This window comes from Rutilus rutilus (assembly GCF_951802725.1).
Source record: "Rutilus rutilus genome assembly, chromosome: 8".
In the NCBI taxonomy this organism is placed as follows: Eukaryota; Metazoa; Chordata; class Actinopteri; order Cypriniformes; family Leuciscidae; genus Rutilus; species Rutilus rutilus.
In genome coordinates, this window is record NC_140222.1 from 1235001 (window position 1) to 1254328 (window position 19328).

Below are 19328 nucleotides of genomic sequence, written 5' to 3' on the forward strand. Positions count from 1 at the left end.
CTAGCGAGCGCCACGGATATGCTTTCGCCTCCACGTCGCTAGTGCTAAACGAAGTGCTGCCGCTCATTCTAATGCTGGGAACGAATCTCGCTACGCTGCACGCGCTCGCTAAGCACATCCGGGCGGTGTCTGGCGGCGGCGCGGTGGAGCCTCACGTGTCCAGCGAGCGGAAGGCGGGTCACGTGATCATGGCGCTAGTGGCGTTATTCGTGAGCTGTTGGGTTCTGCAAGTCGCCGCCGTCACCTACTATAACCACAACGGCGGGAAACACGTGGAGGCGCTGCTAACCATCGCGCACTTCTCCGCCTCGCTGTTCGTGGGCTTCAGTCCGCTGGTGGTGGCGCTGGGACACGGGAAGCTACGGCGCAGGATCGGCAGGCTTCTGGAGCGGTGTGCGCGGTGGGTCCGGCGGGCCGAGGTGGAGCAGCGCCGCGAGAACAGCGGACAGACGAACGAGTCGCACGGGAAAACGCCACAGAGCGAGAAGAAGTGACTCGGACACCAGGACACATGGGCACACATGGGGAAGAGACACCAGATATGAGCTGACGAGACTGGAAACACCTCAGAAAACAATCATGCTTCGGTAAATCACAATTATAAGTCATTATGTTAGAGTTTATCTCATTATTTTGACGTTTTAAGTCCTAGTTATGATATAAATTGTATGTCCTAATTATCACTAATATTGCCATAATGCCATAATTTGTACTTTTTTATCGTGTCACAATAGACACGACTAGACTTTTAGACTTTTATCTCATAATTATGAATGTGTTTTGCCCTAGTTATGATATAAAATGTTGAAATTATCAATTTGTATGTCCTAATTATCACTAATATTGCTATAATGCTATAATTCTGACTTTTTAATCGTGTCACACAATTTAGATTTAGCTAATAATTATGACTTGTAATAATTATAACATTTTGTAAATTTCACTTTTTTATGCCATAATTTCAACTTTTATCTCATAGTTTAGATTTTTTATGTCCTAGTTATGATATAAATTGTCAAAATTGTTACTTTGTATGTCCTAATGATCACTATTATTGCCATAATTTTGACTTTTTAATCGTGTGACAATTTCAACTTTTCATCTCATAATTTAGATTTATCTCATAATTATGACTTAGGGTCAAACATTTTAACATTTAGTCAATTTCACTTTTTTATGCCATAATTTAAATTTTTATCTCATAGTTTACTTTTTTTTGTTCTAGTTATGATATAAAATGTCAAAATTGTTATTTGCATGTCCTAATGATCACTAATATTGCCAAAATGCTAAAGTTTTGACTTTGTCACAATTTCAACTATACATTTTATAATTTAGATTTATGTCATAATTTAGATTTGTATCTCATAATGTCCTATTTTTGACTTTTTAAGTCCTAGTTGTATTATGAAGTAAATATTCTGACGTTGTATGTCCTAATTATCACTTATATAGCCATAATTGTTACTTTTTAATCTCATATTCATATTCACTCTTTATGCCATAATTTCAATTTGTATCTCATAATTTTGACGTTTTATGTTCTAGTTATGATATAAAATGTTGAAATGATCACTTTTTGTCCTAATTATCACTTATATTGCCATAATTTCTACTTTTTAATCTCATAATTTATCCCAATTTGAACTTTTTATGTCATAATTTCCACTTTTATCTTATAATTGTGACTTTTTATGTCCTAGTTATCACTTATTTTGCCATAATGTCCTAATTTTGACTTTTTAATGATTCTGTAGAGAAGGTAATTCATACACTCACGCATTGATCATAAAACTCCAGTAAATATTGAATGAATCTGAGATTAATAATGTTCATTTCCAGTCACAATCGACAGTGTTTTATTGCAGTCGAATCTTGTTTTAAGCTTTTCCTCATTTCTGCTGTTGCACGTGTGTGTTTGCCTGCAACATTAACATGCTCGGCATCTGAACATCAGTCAAGCTGGTTTTGTATGATCCGCAGTGGTGTGTTGGTAATCGCCTCGCACGACACAGAAACACTCTGTACAAGTGAAGTGTGGAAAACGTGTTTCTTTTCGACACACTTTCTGTACGTGGCTTAAAGCATGACTTCATTTAAACACTGCACACACACACACACACACATATAGACTTAGACATATAGACACACACACACACAAACATTTCCCTTCAGATGATCTTAGATGAGGAAAGAAGAGTCTGAACCGATTCACTGTCGTTCATTTGTGAGTTTAATCAGTCAAACACACACAAGAGACATAACCCCCCCCCACACACACCTTTAGTCTCCCATTAGGGTGCGATTTTAAAGAAATTAAACTTCCAAACAAAATGATCAGAAACATGTTTGATAGCATCTTATTCCCTAAAGCGTCCTCTAGAAACTTCACAGTTCTTCTCAGTAAAGGTTACGAACATCTTTCTTAAAGTCCCCATTAGCTCCCGAAGCTGACCTGATGGTGTTTATCCATCCAGTGCATCTGTACAGCGAAGATTTGGATTTGAAACTAATTGTGATTTGTGTTTTTGTGATAATATTGAAACTACTGATCACTTATTTTGTCATTGTAAGAATGTAGAGGCTTTATGGCTTGATATTCTTCTTTACCCAAAGGTTTCTTTCTTACACTAACGCCCTTAACATGATGAAAAGTGAAAACCAGAGGAATATGACTCTTCCTTTTCTCTACTTCTTCTTCTTTTCTGTAATGCACTTTTGCACCTGATCCCACTGTCATAGCGTAATTATATATTTTAGTTGCCATGCTGTTTGTACATGACATATTGATCAATAAAATAAAAATAAAAAGACAAGTTTGGTGATGCAGAAACACTGCGACCCGTGTTTGTGAAGTCTATCCCGACGGACAGAGACGGGCCAGGACTGACTTTATGAAGGCTCGGAGTCTCCGGTGTCCCACGGCGAGCACGATGGGCGACAGCGCGATGAAGCTCATGTTAGCGAAGCGAGCGATGATTAGCAGGAACTCGGTGGAAGATCCGCGGTTATAGTTGAAGTAGTTGACCGAGATCACGTTAGTTCCCCAAGACGAGATGAAGAGGATGTTGAGCGCCAGAATCACCTGAGCAAACACACACACACACACACACACACACACACACACAAAAGCAATCATCGTCATCTGAACGCTTAAAACACACAATTGGAAAATGATTCATTTGTGACAGGAAAATGCATTAAAATTCAGTGGATGTGTGGGTGTTCTTTTAGCAAAGCGCCTAAAAATCTCAAAATTGCTACTTTGTATGTCCTAGTTATCACTTATATTGCCATAATGCCATAATTTTGACTTTTTAACCTCATGATTATGACTTTTTATGTCACACTTTCAATATCATGATATCATGATATTGTTATGACATAAGGTCAAAATTCAGACTTTTTTATTTTCTAATTATCACTTATATTGCCATAATGCCATAATTGTTACTTTTTAATCTCATAATTTAGATTTTTTTCTTGTCACAATTTAAACTTTTCATCTCATCATTTATACGTAGTATGTTATATTTTTGACTTGTCATAATTCAGACTTTTTATGCCATAATTACATTTATCTCATAATTTTTACTTTTTATGTTCTAGTTATGATATAAAATGTTGAAATTATCAATTTGTATGTCCTAATTATCACTAATATTGCTATAATGCTATAATTCTGACTTTTTAATCTCATAATTATTAATTGGTGTGTCATAATTTTGACTTTGTCACAATTTCAACATTTCATCTCATCATTAAGACTTCGATTTATCTCATAACTTCGATTTAGGAAGATACATTTTTGTGATATCAACTTCAAATTTGGTACACAACTTGGTTAGACGCATGGCTTTAATTTTCTTGCGATTTCAGTGTCAATTTTTTTTTGTAAAGTAGATATTTTAAAATTATAAAAATGTAAATGTTTAGTATGTTTGCTTTCCATAAACTTAAACATATAACATTTTTACACTGTAATGTTTTGATGTTCTTTGACTCCTGCAATAATCGACACTCCTGTTAAGCGTCTCCAACCAACTTTGGGTCTATATTCCGAAGCGCTCCTGATTTATGTCCCGTGAGATTAGCTCCTCACCTTGGCGGCCCGTCGCTCCGCAGGGATCCGGGTGACGACCGGCGCGTCCTGACTCTTGCGAGTGTGTCCGTGAGTGTACAGCGTAAACAAGGAGCCCAGGTTAGTGACGCTCATCAGGAAGATGGGAATGGATTCATGGATCACCATGGAGGAGGTGGCGAAGGCCAGGCCGCTGTAGGTCGACGGAAAATCCCAGATGCATCCCAGCAGTGGCCGAGTGGTGCTGCTCACCAACATCAGCGTCTGAGGAGGGGTCGGAGGTCAAACACAAGCTGAATGTTGATCATAAACACACACAGACTAGATGATGACACAGGAGAGGATTTTCAAACCTCTCCCGTCCCACTCCCACAAAAAAAATCCCGTCCCATCCCAATCCCAGAAGAATGACTCCCATTTCCTCCCACTCCCGTGTTGTGTTTTTTTGGCTGGAATCTGTCAGTTACAGTAAAAAATACAGAACATTTCTAAATTTCATGTCGTAAATTTCCGACATTAGGGTTGCAGCGTGGCTTTCATGTCTGACTCCATTTTGGTTGTGATTTTCGCGGCTACAGAGTGCATGAAGAAGCCTTCTTCTTCTCTTATATTACTGGTGGTTGGCAACTGTTACGGGTGGAGCACGTCGTTCACTTAACCAGCCACACCAGAGCAAACAGGAGAGCATAAAGAGGCAACTAGAATTGAGTTCAAAATTAAAATATATAGTTTATTTCAAATATAAATGGTATATTTGTGTATAAAATGGCGTATTATAGTGTTATTACGATTCCCGGTCCCGCCCACTCCCGCTGACATTTATTCCTGTCCCGTCCCAATCCCGTGATTAATGGTGATTTTGTTTCCCGCGGGATTCACGACACAGACACAGACTGACCTCGGTGGAGTTCTCGTCCCCGTTCTTGGAGAAGATGAAGGCTGGGATGGCGTAGCCCAGGTTGAGGCTCCAGATGAGGCCGAAGCCGAGCACGAGGGGTCTGGGGGGTCCGCGGGGCCCGTGAAGGCTAATCACCGGCGGAGCCACGCGGCGCAGCGTCTGGAAGTGGAACGCGCTCAGGAAGAACGTCGACCAAACGTTTGCGGAGCGGATCCAAACCCAGATGCCCATCATGAGGTGACACATTTCTCTGGTGAGGACAATCTGTGAGGAAACAGACGTGTTGATGATACAGAGCATTCAGTTAAATACAGTAAATACAGTCCTGTCAGAGGAAACACTAGGGCCCTATTTTAAGGATCTAAGCGCATGGTCTAAAGTGCACTCAGGGCGTGTCCGAATCCACTTCTGCTAGTTTAATGACGGGACAAATGGTCGGCGCTCCCGGCGCATGGTCTAAAAGGGTCATCCCTATTCTCTTAATGAGTAATGGGTGTGTTTTGTTTCTATTCTCTTAATGAGTAATGGGTGTGTTTTGTTTCTATTCTCTTAATGAGTAATGGGTGTGTTTCCGGCGTAACGTGCAATAAACCAATCAGAGTCTCGTCTCCCATTCACTTTAAAAGCCAGTTGCGCTCGTGCTGCGGCGGATTCGCTGTTTACATGGAGGAATTTGCAAGCTGAAAAACGGAACACTTCACTAGCGAGGAAACGGATCTGCTTGTGTGTGAAGTTAAAGCTGTGTGTGTGTGTGTGTGTGTGTGTGTGTGAGGTTAAAGCGCAAACAGACAATCTATGGGACAAGCCGGATTCCACCATATCTTTATGTTCACAATATTAATCTTTTACACTGTAATCCTTTTATTTTTTAATATTTGCCATGTTTGTGTGTTGCTGCGCATCCCTGTGTGTGTAATAAGCAGAGTGTGTGTGTAATAAGCAGAGTGTGTGTGTAATAAGCAGAGTGTGTGTGTAATAAGCAGAGTGTGTGTGTAATAAGCAGATGGTACACGCGTTGTGGATCCACCTATAGGCGCACATTACTAACGCGCTCTTTAAATAACAAAAAGAATACTGCGCCGTTGACTTTAGAGCAGGTTCAGTCGGTTAACGGCTCAGTCTATTTCAGTTCCTCAAAACAGCAGCGCTCCAGCAATGCTCCTGAACACACACTCGTCCTCACACCGGCAGCCCATGGGCGAACGAATGGGCGTTAATGCATTCGCTATTTAAACAACGTGGAGCAGGACGTGAAAATGAAAACTGCGTCAGGCTGAAACTAGCAAAACACACTTGCGTCAACAAACACAACATGTCTTAGCATTTCAAAGGCAACCGATGTCTGGCAAATCTCAATAAGCAACACTTGATTAGAGTTCAAATGGGATTTTTGTTGGTTTTGATTGAACAATTGTTAACTCTTAACAATGAATCAAACTCTAACATTGACCCAATTAAACTAGAACGAATAAACAGATGTGAAACAATCTCTTGTAACTTGCATTATATTCCTGTTATCACTGTAAAGCTGCTTTGAAACTATATAAATAAAGGAGACTTGACTTGACATTTACACAGCTCAAAGCCTTCTCAAAGACTCCAGACTGGGTTCACACTCATTTCAGTGGTTTGTCTAGAGATTGAACCCAGACCGGAATCCCATCTCCATACCTCAACGTCCATTCATTCATTCATTAACGGTTATACATCCAACCAAGCGTTCATCCATGAGGGAATTCCTGCATACCTCCGCTCCCAGATCGGACACCATCACGACTGTGTTTCTCACCAACGACACCATCAGGCTGGAGAAAGCCATGTTGACCAGGATCACATCTGAGCTCCTGACGACTCCCGAATCCCGGATAAGGCTTTGGCCGACCACTCCGATGACCATGGTGTTCCCAACGTTCCCAAGCAGGACCAGAACCACGTAGAGCGCGAAGTAGAACGGAGACAAATAGATGTGCTGACTGAGGCTTGAGGGCTTTCTTTGAGGGGCCATGTTCTTCAGACTTCAATCATAAATGGAGCGTCTCTCAGAAAGTCTCAGTGATGTTGTATTTTCTCCATCCCAACGCCTTCCTCTCCTCCCACCGACCGCAAGCCCCTTTTATGGATCATGGTTACCATATAAATCCCAACATCCGCTGAATCCCGGTCCCGCTGTCATAGGAGAAGATGCAGTGATTGGCAGGTGAGATTCCACCAGAGATATGGATGTTTTGGGACACATGAGCTGAACTTGCATCTTCACACTCGAGGGATTAACTATCCCCAGCAGGCTAATTAAACTCGCACTAGTTAGCAGTCTAATTCATTAGTAAACCCACCACAATTCCACAGAGTGTGGGTCCAGGAAAAGCCAAAGCTGGGATTTAACATCTCTAGTTCTTTGTACTTTCTAGAAATGATCCTCTCGACACAAAATGTGTGTCACATATGCTACAGAGTACATTGTGTAAATTATGCGTCTTCTTCATAAAGTAGAGTTTTTCACATTTTCATCTATCCATCACACAATCATGCCAATTATGGTGATGCTTCCATTTTATTTCAACTCTCTTTTCAGAAGGAGACCAGATTCCCTCACCCAAAGACATCACTATCTGTCTTTCCACTATGTTAGTGATTGTGCGTCCAGGAGAAAGACACACCATGACCTCTGACCTGAAAGACATACAAAGAGAGATCTGAATCTGAGTGAAAGATGTTTCGAACACATTTATTTTCATATTAAACATAGCAACAATCTGTTATCATTAAATACTTTTAGCATGCAAATTTGTATTACCTCAAATATATCTCATTATATACGCCACAACTATGGAAGCCCATTTCCGGCACATAAGGGGGAAAAAAAATCATGCTTCCGTAAATCATAATTATGACATAAAAAGTCCACTAAGTCATAATTATGCAACAAATTTCTATATGTCATAATCATTTGTTAACAAACAAGAATGCAATGAGCTCATTGTTTCTGCCTTAAAAAATTACATTGTTTAAATGTATAAAATTTTAGCTAACTGTGATTTGTAAATGTACATGAAATACATAACTTAGACAGTTAACTCTGATAACAGATCACTGTAAATTGTAATGTGGCATTTTCTGTAAAGCTGCTTTGAAACGATGTGTATTGTGAAAAGTGCTATTCAAATAAATGTGAATCGAATTGAATGTTTAGGCCTATGAGATGAAAAGTCAAAATTATGACGTACTAAATCGAAATTATGACATTAAAAGTAATCATTTCGAAATTTTAACCTTATAACTATCATAATTTTGATTTACAAAAACATGTTTCTTTTCATATATGGCATAAATGGGTTTCCACATGCGTCCCTACAGAAGGTGATTGGTTTGGTGAATGGATGGATGGATAATACATATTTTCTATACTGATTGCGAAGTTATGTAAATGGGAAATAAGTAAATAGGTTGAAGCGCGCTCCTAATTTGAAGAATAAAGCGCGCTCCACAGAAAGCGCGCGACGGTGGCTTAGAAACGCGAACACACGGACGGCGTATGATTCTTCAATGATCCAAAAGTTTTCAGAGTAAAATAATAATTATAAAATGGTCTTGATTTGATAGCGATTGTATCAGTCGTTATAATTTAGTCAGAAATTGATCGGTCAATATTTACCTCAGAGAATCTCCCGCCGATACACGTCAGATTCAGAGTGATGAGGTAAACACGACGGTAAACACGACACAGAGATGAATCGTGTTATCTTTGTAAGGTTTAATACGCAATCTCTTCTTCTCATCATGTAAAATAGGAGCAAATGCATTTCAGTCAGACGTGTGAAATGAATAGAGGCAATATGAAGCATAAAATAACGAAACACTCAGGTATTCTTATTTAATATTAAGGTTCATACTTCAACATCTTAGTTAACTGGTTAAGAATAATCAGTTAAATCAATCTTGTGGAAACGATCTGTGATGATGTTGTTTTACGATCGCTAGGTGGCAGTAGACACACATATCAGAGATAATAATAACACACACAACTCAAGACTGCTGTCAATTTGACTCACACACAGATCTGACACTGGGACAGAGACACTTCATAACACAATGTACAAGAAGAGCTAGATTCTTACGTGTTCCTGTTTGAGTCCTCCATCTTGTATGCTGCTTCATGTTGTTTGGCTCCATTTTGAAGACTGTCTGAAGACTGCCAACAGTCTGGGTTACAGGTTTAACCCAAATGATAACTTGGAAAAAAGGAAAGGCGCTGGAGTCTGTTGCAAGATAACTATTTTAGGACATGATTTATTCTGTTGCGCTTGTTTGCAAAATAAATACACAATCCCAGAACAAAGAAACTCAAGGTTTACCTCGTGTCATACTCTCTGTCGGACACTGGCGCTCTCCTGTGAAGTGACGTGACACAGTTAAATCACTCCCATTATAATCAATGAAGCTGCCCACAGTGCAAACCCTTCGCTGATTATAACAGAAGTGATCTAGTGTATGTCTGCACTCATCTGAAGCCCTGCAGACTCAGAATAAGAAAGGTATAATATGAGAAATAAAGATGTATTAGTATCTCTACTAGTATAATAATCTTGAGAGAAACACATACAAACCTTCAGTGAATTCATGAAGATTCCTCTCAGGAAATGTTCTCTCAGGACGAATTAAATTTCTTTTTATTTAGTCATATCTAATATTTTCTTTAATACACTCCTCTTATTATTATTATATGATTTTATATGTATTATTTTACTTATTGATAACACTTACAATAAGGTTCATTAGTGAACATTAGTTTATGACCTTAGTTAACATGAACCACGAATGAACAATACTTCTTCAGCATTTATTAATCTTAGTTAATATTAATTTCAACACTTACTAATACATTATTAAAATCAAAAGTTGTATTTGTGAATTGTTAAGTGTTACTTATTTGTAAGAAAGTGTCTGCTGAATGCATAAATGTAAATGAAATGCAATGCATTAAATAACTCCACTTCCTTAAATTCAATGCATCCTCTTTGATCGGTCAATAGGTGGGTTTCAGTCACGTGATTATGATGACGCGCGAAGGCGGGGCGATTTCAGATGGAGGGCAGGAAGTAAACACGGAGAATACGTCTATGGAGGAAACCGTTGCGGAGTGTCCGTATTGTACCTTTATCCGATTTTTTTGACAGTCCGTTTACACGTTCTTTCAACTCTCTGACCCATATCCGATTCATGCGTTTACACTTGCCATACTATCTGAAACATCGCGCATGCTTAAAGGGTTAAATTCTCTTGCACAGATGGACGAACGTGAAATATACTTGATACTAGCTCTGCGATGTATGCGAAGTTCGCCAAACATCACCATGATTATGAGGCGAAGGAGGACGAAAAGTGCCATCATTGCACATATGCTTCAGTTATTGTGTGTGAGAGAGATCTCTCAGGACTGGTCGGAGTATATTTTTTAAATATTGGCTTTAACCGCGGAGACGTTGCCTAATGCCTCAGAAAATTCGATCCGCCTGACAGTCGCATTGGCACATATCCGATTTATTTCCACATATGAATGAGGCCTGAAACCGATCTCTAAATATCCGAATCCATGCGTTTTTTGCCTGTTTTCACTGTAATAGAACACATCGGATCTGTGTCACATGAGCAAAAAATCGTTTCACTGACAGTGTAAACGAGACCTAAGTAAATGAGCATTTAACGACAACATAATGCTATATAAACACTGACACAAAAAAACACGTTGGCTAGCTAACATACCTCCGACGAAGTGGTCGCTGCAGACATGGGCATTAACAGACTGCTCCTCCCGATCGCAGATGTAACTTACGTTAAAAATCCACTTTTTACGGTGTTGTTCTGTGAACTTTTTACATTTCTCACATTTATGAGTGACAATCTTCGGTACTCTATAAAAACCCTTTCCCTTTTCTCGATTAGAACGATTGGAGCAGCCGTAAAATACACAAAACATTGGCATTTTTTCAGATGGCAGATCCTCAGCTATTTCACTTCCTGCCCTCCATCTGAATTTCGCGCTCTCGCGATGCAGCAGCGTGACGTCACGTGAAACCAACCTATTCAAACTCAGTTCAAACTCAGGAATCGGCATTTTCAGATGGAATTTGAATGGCACAGAGTCTTCGTTTCTGAGTAAGTACATGCAACTTTATTAAAAATAAATAGTGTGCCACACACTTTAGTGATAATATGTCTTTGATGGCTGTCCATAGAGAGCTGTCTGTCAGACTACACGTGACAGGACTGACTTTATGAAGGCTCGGAGTCTCCGGTGTCCTACGGCGAGCACGATGGGCGACAGCGCGATGAAGGTGATGTTAGCGATGCGAGCGACGATTAGCAGGAACTGCGTGGAAGGTCCGCGGTTATAGTTGAAGTAGTTGATCGAGATGATGCTGGCGCCCCAAGATGAAATGAAGAGGATATTGAGCGCAAAGATCACCTGAGCAAACACATAAAGAAGTATTATTCTGTGATACTGAATTAAAAACAGCCTGATCTAGTCATGCCTAACACCCCTTCCTCCACTTTATTGCAGAAACGGCTTCTGTTACTCTCTGGAGAAACAAAAACATGAACGAACTTGCTCTCGGCTCCCATGGGACAGTGAACCTACGCTTCCCGCAGGACTGTGGCCATCAGTGAAGATCATTAGTTCAGGAAATGACATCATCATGGTATAATTAAACCTTGGGTCTGGGACTGCCTTGCTTAGTAGGTCTTTTGTTGGTCCTGGAACAACATTCCTATCAACCAGTTGGAATTTTAAACTTGAGGGAACCAAAGAAATCCAAATTGGCCTTTTCGTTCATGTAACCTTCAGGTCATGTAATATTTTTATTAAACATTTAAAATCTCTGCTGAGAAAACGAACCACAACTATTGATGACATTACATTTCACTGGGGGGCGTATCCATTTTTTTTATCCGGTAAGTGCATCAACACAGGAGAACTCTAGCTTGGCTGGTTGGTGTTTTAAAATCCCCCTGTGGTGAAAATCAAGCTTTCTTTATGTGTCTATGTGGTGTTTTTAATCTGCTTTAAGACAAAACATGTGTAAGTTCATAAGTCGACACCATTGCTGAGTATTTCCTCCTTAAAACTGCAGTGAACCAAAGACAGTCTCAAACACACGCTTTGAAATCGCTGGTGTTTCTGACGTCACAAACTACCTTGTAACCAATCAGATCAACGTGTGATCGTCAACCAGTGGATCTCTGAGCTGAGTGAGTGAGTGGAGGCGGGGCTCATTTGCATATTCATAGAGCCGCGCATACTAAATGAGGCGAGGGTGTCGAGTTACAGTCAAGATATTTTAAGGCATGAATATTTTAGTTTTTTCAAGGAAAAAACATTTTAACATTTTTGGTGTTCAAAGATGAGTTTTAAGGGATAAAAGTATTGACTACAGGGGGATTCACTGAAAATTTCTGAGTGAGTTTGCTGAGTAATATAATTTTCTAAGAGAACTTCAACCATAATAATATAATTGAGATATTGGACTGGCATGAGAATCATAGCGATGGATCTTTCTTTAGATAATAAGAAGTGTGTGATTCTGGAACATCCTATTCGGCATATTGTGCATTTGTGATCTGGTCTTCCAGCAGTTGCTGAAAATAAAGGTATGACTTTTACCCACAGTAGGGTTAGATATAAACACTAAGAGTTGGGATAAGATCATCTCACCTTAGCCGCCCGTCGCTCCGCAGGGATCCCGGTGACGACTGGCGCGTTCTGACTCTTGTTGGCAGCTCTTCTTTTTCGTCCGTGAGTGTACAGCGTAAACAAGGAGCCCAGGTTAGTGATGCTCATCAGGAAGATGGGAATGGATTCATGGATCACCATGGAGGAGGTGGCGAAGGCCAGGCCGCTGTAGGCTGAAGGAAAATCCCAGATGCATCCCAACAGTGGCCGAGTGGTGCTGCTCACCAACATCAGCGTCTGAGGAGGGGTCGGAGGTCAAAGGGTTAGTTCATCCAAAAATGAAAATTAGCCCAGATTTACCCTCCCTCAAGTCATCCTAGGTGTATATGACTTTCCTCTTTCAACTTACGAGGAAAGTAAGTTAAAGCGCAACTTTGAGAGAGAAGTAGCGTAGTGCGTCATGGCGTAGTGTAAATATCAGCAGTGTGTCGCATTTCTCGCATAAGTTGCACTTAGACTTAAAGGGATATTTCAGGATTTAGCATTAAGCTTTGTGTTAGTAGAAAACCTGTAGTATTTTCGAATAAACGTGGTTCCCTCCCTCATATCCCCCTGAGAAGAGAGATTTATGTATTTTTTGTCTGGAAAAAATCCTCCGATAACGCAAAAATCGTCATTTTGCGTCATCAGAGGATTTTTTGGCCAGAGGCGAGAGACTCCAGCCAGTAGGAGGAGCTGTCCCGCATGTCCTCAACCCGCCCATAGGGGGATCTCACTCACAGAATGTACACACAGTGTCAGCCGTCTTTTTTTGGAAGCTAAGCTAGCAGGCTCTTGCTCTGTGGAGAAAGCTGAGTAGTAGGGGTTACATCCTCTTTTTCTCGGACATGTCCGGCCGTCAAAATCGTCCAAAATGTCTGGGATTCGGCTTTTGCTTTCTGCAGTCGCCATTCATTGTTTACATGCACACCTTTTGTTTCAATCTAACTGAATTCATTCCGATTGGTGAATCTGAATGTAGTGTTTACATGAACGCTAAACAAGTGATCGGTTGATGTGCGTTATAGCATTGCTAAGAAGATTCCCGCTCCTCCGTGAGAGATACGAGACCGGTGTGTCTCACAGGAGTAGCTCATCAGTAATCACGCCACCGGCCTCGTGCCGTTCTCCCGCGGCCCTCAGCCTCGTCCTGCTCGCCACAGTAAACATGATGACGTTCTCCCGCGGCCCTCAGCCTCGTCCTGCTCGCCACAGTAAACATGATGACGTTCTCCCGCGGCCCCTCAGCCTCGTCCTGCTCGCCACAGTAAACATGATGACGTTCTCCCGCGGCCCTCAGCCTCGTCCTGCTCGCCACAGTAAACATGATGACGTTCTCCCGCGACCCCTCAGCCTCGTCCTGCTCGCCACAGTAAACATGATGACGTTCTCCCGCGGCCCTCAGCCTCGTCCTGCTCGCCACAGTAAACATGATGACGTTCTCCCGCGGCCCTCAGCCTCGTCCTGCTCGCCACAGTAAACATGATGACGTTCTCCCGCGGCCCTCAGCCTCGTCCTGCTCGCCACAGTAAACATGATGACGTTCTCCCGCGGCCCTCAGCCTCGTCCTGCTCGCCACAGTAAACATGATGACGTTCTCCCGCGGCCCTCAGCCTCGTCCTGCTCGCCACAGTAAACATGATGACGTTCTCCCGCGGCCCTCAGCCTCGTCCTGCTCGCCACAGTAAACATGATGACGTTCTCCCGCGGCCCTCAGCCTCGTCCTGCTCGCCACAGTAAACATGATAACGTTCTCCCGCGGCCCTCAGCCTCGCCCTGCTCGCCACAGTAAACATGATGACGTTCTCCCGCGGCCCTCAGCCTCGCCCTGCTCGCCACAGTAAACATGATGACGTTCTCCCGCGGCCCTCAGCCTCGTCCTGCTCGCCACAGTAAACATGATGACGTTCTCCCGCTGCCCTCAGACTCGTCCTGCTCGCCACAGTAAACATGATGACGTTCTCCCGCGGCCCCTCAGCCTCGTCCTGCTCGCCACAGTAAACATGATGACGTTCTCCCGCGGCCCTCAGCCTCGTCCTGCTCGCCACAGTAAACATGATGACGTTCTCCCGCGGCCCCTCAGCCTCGCCCTGCTCGCCACAGTAAACATGATGACGTTCTCCCGCGGCCCTCAGCCTCGCCCTGCTCGCCACAGTAAACATGATGACGTTCTCCCGCGGCCCTCAGCCTCGTCCTGCTCGCCACAGTAAACATGATGACGTTCTCCCGCGGCCCTCAGCCTCGCCCTGCTCGCCACAGTAAACATGATGACGTTCTCCCGCGGCCCCTCAGCCTCGCCCTGCTCGCCACAGTAAACATGATGACGTTCTCCCGCGGCCCCTCAGCCTCGCCCTGCTCGCCACAGTAAACATGATGACGTTCTCCCGCGCCCCTCAGACTCGTCCTGCTCGCCACAGTAAACATGATGACGTTCTCCCGCGGCCCCTCAGCCTCGCCCTGCTCGCCACAGTAAACATGATGACGTTCTCCCGCGGCCCTCAGCCTCGTCCTGCTCGCCACAGTAAACATGATGACGTTCTCCCGCGCCCCTCAGACTCGTCCTGCTCGCCACAGTAAACATGATGACGTTCTCCCGCGCCCCTCAGCCTCGTCCTGCTCGCCACAGTAAACATGATGACGTTCTCCCGCGGCCCCTCAGCCTCGCCCTGCTCGCCACAGTAAACATGATGACGTTCTCCCGCGGCCCCTCAGCCTCGCCCTGCTCGCCACAGTAAACATGATGACGTTCTCCCGCGGCCCCTCAGCCTCGCCCTGCTCGCCACAGTAAACATGATGACGTTCTCCCGCGCCCCTCAGACTCGTCCTGCTCGCCACAGTAAACATGATGACGTTCTCCCGCGGCCCCTCAGCCTCGCCCTGCTCGCCACAGTAAACATGATGACGTTCTCCCGCGGCCCTCAGCCTCGTCCTGCTCGCCACAGTAAACATGATGACGTTCTCCCGCAGCCCTCAGACTCGTCCTGCTCGCCACAGTAAACATGATGACGTTCTCCCGCAGCCCTCAGACTCGTCCTGCTCGCCACAGTAAACATGATGACGTTCTCCCGCGGCCCTCAGCCTCGTCCTGCTCGCCACAGTAAACATGATGACGTTCTCCCGCGGCCCTCAGCCTCGTCCTGCTCGCCACAGTAAACATGATGACGTTCTCCCGCGGCCCCTCAGCCTCGTCCTGCTCGCCACAGTAAACATGATGACGTTCTCCCGCGGCCCCTCAGCCTCGTCCTGCTCGCCACAGTAAACATGATGACGTTCTCCCGCGGCCCTCAGCCTCGTCCTGCTCGCCACAGTAAACATGATGACGTTCTCCCGCGGCCCTCAGCCTCGTCCTGCTCGCCACAGTAAACATGATGACGTTCTCCCGCGGCCCCTCAGCCTCGTCCTGCTCGCCACAGTAAACATGATGACGTTCTCCCGCGGCCCTCAGCCTCGTCCTGCTCGCCACAGTAAACATGATGACGTTCTCCCGCGGCCCTCAGCCTCGTCCTGCTCGCCACAGTAAACATGATGAATGGCGACTGTAGAACGCAAAAGCCGAATCCCGGACATTTTGGGCGATCTCGAAATCCCGGGCAGACTCGTCACGGAGACTCACTAGTAGCCTAGCCTTGTTGTTTAACTGCGCTCTCTTACCGGTAGGCGTGGCTTGGGAGTGGCCTCCTAGGGCAGCGAAGCAAGTGCATTCTGGGAGTTGTTGTCTTTCATCCACATAAGCCAAAAATACATTTTCTGTCTTTTCTCAGTCTAGAAAGCTCCAAATTAAAAAATAATTTCACATTTCTTCTACATAAATTACCCATTGTAAATACACATTCATCTTTCCAGAGGTGAAGTATCCCTTTAAGTCGAATTCATATGTTCGTTTGGTCGGAAGCAGGTTATTTGACTTTTAAGTTTAAAATATAGATATTTTTCTTATACAAATGCATCGCTTCACTTCAGAAGGCCTTTATTAACCCCCCAGAGCTGTGTGGAGCACTTTAATGATGGACAGATGCACTTTAATGATGGATAGATGCACTTTTATGATGGACAGATGCACTTTAATGATGGACAGATGCACTTTTATGGACTTCAAAACAGAAACAGTCATTCACTGCCATTATAAAGCTTGGAAGAACCAGGACATTTTTTTATATAACGCGGATTGTGTTCGTCTGAAAGAAGAGTGTCATATACACCTAGGATGAGTTGAGGGAGAGTAAATCATGGGCTAATTTTCATTTTTGGTTGAACTATCCCTTTAACCGAAAGGAAACACACAAGTTAAATTAAGCCTGTTGACCAATAAATAGACAGACTGACCTCGGTGGAGTTCTCGTCTCCGTTCTTGGAGAAGATGAACGCTGGGATAGAGTAGATCAGATTGAGGCTCCAGATGAGGCACAAGCCGAATACGAGGGATTTGGGGGGTCCGGGGTGGCCGTGCACGTTCGTGGCGGCCGGGGCGAGTCGACGCAGCGTCTGAAAGTGGAACATGCTCAGAAAGAACGTCGACCAAACGTTTGCAGAGCGGAGCCAAACCCAGATGCCCATCATAAAGCGACACCAGTTTCTACTGAGGAAAATCTGTGAAGAAGGAACAAGGCTGATGATTTCAACTGCTAATGGCAATTAAAATAAATCAAACGCACAACAATATCAGACTAGCAGCAGACAATGCTCTCCTTCACCCAGTTAAGACTACAACATTTTGGGATTCCGTCGCTCCATCCAAGCATAGGTGACTAAAGACTAGCCCTCATTTCTGGCTGAATAACGAAGCAAGTCCTTAGAAAGGTGCGAGTTGAAGTGAAAAAAACACACAAAGATTTCAACTTTCCAGAGAGAACCAACCTGTAGCATTTTTACATTTGGACCAGTCTCAGCTCTCTCCATGTTTTCAGATGAGGATATTGAAGAGAAGGTTCAGTCAGGGTTTAAAAACCGACTGTCTGCTTTGATATAATGCTGATCCTTTTATTCCTGACTGGGATACAGACTAAAGGGAATCTCCCAGTACCATCGGTCCTGCCCGCCTTCTGAAGGCACTGTTACACCAGCCCAAGCGTTTTACATGTCAAATCTCCCTCTATACCTGTCAGACCAGCACCTCAACGCTTGTTCGTGGGTCAGTCAACACCATGGATCACGGTTGAATTTGGTTTCACATGAACATCTGATTAAAGGGTTGAAATGACGAAAAACGTTTTGCACAACTTACATTCTTTTGCACTTTATTTGTGGCCTCTGGACAATAAAATCCTGTGAGCTTTTTGGCCTATTTTCGTGTGCGGATCTTTTTTCCGATTTTTGAGTGCTTTTGGATCTACGCTCCTCAAGAAGTTCCTACATTAGGGTTAGGGTTAGGCTACTACATTCATCTGTTTGGGACTATTGTTTTGGCGCTACGCCTTTCCATCCCCTTGACATGAACATACGAGAATTAAATTTAAACACTGATTTGGACATACACCATTTTACAACCATTTAGCTTTAAAGCTAGCGTTTTTTCAACACCGAACCAACAACTTTATCTGGACAATAACTTTATTCTAGCGCTAACAACAATCTCTGTTACTGTAATCTCCTATTATCACTGTAAAGCTAAAGCTGCCGTTTTTTCAACACCAAACCAACAACTGACATTATATCACACATTTCCCACAATCACACTCCCGTAACTCTTCCGTACCTCCACTCCCATGTCGGAGATCACCAGGAGAGTGTTTCTGGCCAACGACACCATCAGGTTGGAGAAAGCCATGTTGACCAGGATCACATCTGAGCTGCGGATGACTCCCGAATCCCGAAGAAGCCCTTCTCCGACCACTCCGATGACCGTGGTGTTCCCAACGTTCCCAAGCATCACCAGAATGGTGTATATGGCGATGTAGAGCGCAGACGACGGCGTGCGCTGAGAGGCTTTTCCTTGAGCCGCCATGTTTCACCTGAAAACTGGACAATCCAGTGATCGAAGTGCTTGAGGTTTTTCCAGTATTTATGAAGATTCTCTCGGTGACGTCTCAGTGACCTCATACCCACATATATACCAACCCAACCCTGGTCCTGCTGGTGAAGGAGAAGATACCATGAGGGGCCGGTGAGATTCCACCAGAGATACACATGCACTGAGGGATCGACCATTCCCATCAGGCTCATTAAACTCGCACTAGTTAGCAGCCTAATTCATTAGCAAGCCCACCACGATCCCACAGGGCTTAATATCAACAGTCCAAACAAACTCTTCACTGTTTAGCAATGAATAGCTGATGATACTTCAACAAGCATTTTATTTAAAAAGAAAATCATATTACTATCTTTATTATTATCGTTATTGTTTGGAGGATTGGGAGGAAAGGACAGTGAGGGACGAGAGAAAGGCTAACACTGGACAATACGGTTCATTAGTTAATGTATTAACTAACATGAACTAACTATGAGCAACACATTTGTTACTGTATTTGTTAATGTTAGTTAATACAAATCCAGCTGTTCATGTTAGTTCACAGTGCAGTAACTAATGTTAACAAGACTTTAATAAAGTATTAGTAAATGTTGAAATTAGCATGAACAAAGATTAATAAATGCTGTATAAGTGCAGTTCATTATTAGTTCATGCTAATGTTAACTAATGAACCGTA

The 19328-nt window shown here is 43.4% G+C and overlaps 3 protein-coding genes across 3 annotated transcripts in view; 1 reads left to right on the top strand and 2 right to left on the bottom strand.

Moving 5' to 3' along the window:
* ora4 (olfactory receptor class A related 4) overlaps positions 1-494 on the top strand; it is a gene marked incomplete at both ends in the record, with an annotated part of 5285 nt that extends 4791 nt beyond the window's left edge. Inside the window, one exon of the mRNA XM_084415830.1 lies at positions 1-494. This exon is cut by the window's left edge and continues 457 nt beyond it. Within this exon, the coding sequence (XP_084271956.1) occupies positions 1-494 (494 nt within the window).
* A 1718-nt stretch (positions 495-2212) lies between these two features.
* LOC311295694 (olfactory receptor class A-like protein 4) lies at positions 2213-9353 on the bottom strand. Its single transcript, XM_084417176.1, has 7 exons — positions 9332-9353; positions 9095-9235; positions 7573-7649; positions 6727-7145; positions 4980-5243; positions 4103-4345; positions 2213-3085 (listed from the first exon to the last, which is right to left on the bottom strand). The coding sequence occupies exons 4-7, from the start codon at positions 6982-6984 to the stop codon at positions 2858-2860; spliced, it is 993 nt and encodes a 330-aa protein (XP_084273302.1). The 5' UTR covers positions 6985-7145; positions 7573-7649; positions 9095-9235; positions 9332-9353; the 3' UTR covers positions 2213-2857.
* A 1770-nt stretch (positions 9354-11123) lies between these two features.
* Positions 11124-19313, bottom strand: LOC311295695 (olfactory receptor class A-like protein 4). Its single transcript, XM_084417177.1, has 4 exons — positions 18380-19313; positions 17011-17274; positions 12691-12945; positions 11124-11442 (listed from the first exon to the last, which is right to left on the bottom strand). Exons 1-4 carry the CDS (start codon positions 18626-18628, stop codon positions 11224-11226), a joined length of 987 nt encoding a protein of 328 aa, XP_084273303.1. The 5' UTR covers positions 18629-19313; the 3' UTR covers positions 11124-11223.
* Between the last annotated feature and the right edge of the window lie 15 nt (positions 19314-19328).

Bases quoted from the DNA above. Each gene is read 5' to 3' on its own strand.
- LOC311295694 (XM_084417176.1), bottom strand. From the start codon at position 6,984: ATGGCCCCTCAAAGAAAGCCCTCAAGCCTCAGTCAGCACATCTATTTG. The intron at 4,346-4,979 runs GTCAGTCTGTGT...ACCCCTCCTCAG, and splicing joins GGGACGAGAACTCCACCGAG to ACGCTGATGTTGGTGAGCAG. The intron at 3,086-4,102 runs GTGAGGAGCTAA...GTGTTTGCTCAG, and splicing joins CGGAGCGACGGGCCGCCAAG to GTGATTCTGGCGCTCAACAT.
- LOC311295695 (XM_084417177.1), bottom strand. From the start codon at position 18,628: ATGGCGGCTCAAGGAAAAGCCTCTCAGCGCACGCCGTCGTCTGCGCTC. The intron at 12,946-17,010 runs GTCAGTCTGTCT...ACCCCTCCTCAG, and splicing joins GAGACGAGAACTCCACCGAG to ACGCTGATGTTGGTGAGCAG. The intron at 11,443-12,690 runs GTGAGATGATCT...GTGTTTGCTCAG, and splicing joins CGGAGCGACGGGCGGCTAAG to GTGATCTTTGCGCTCAATAT.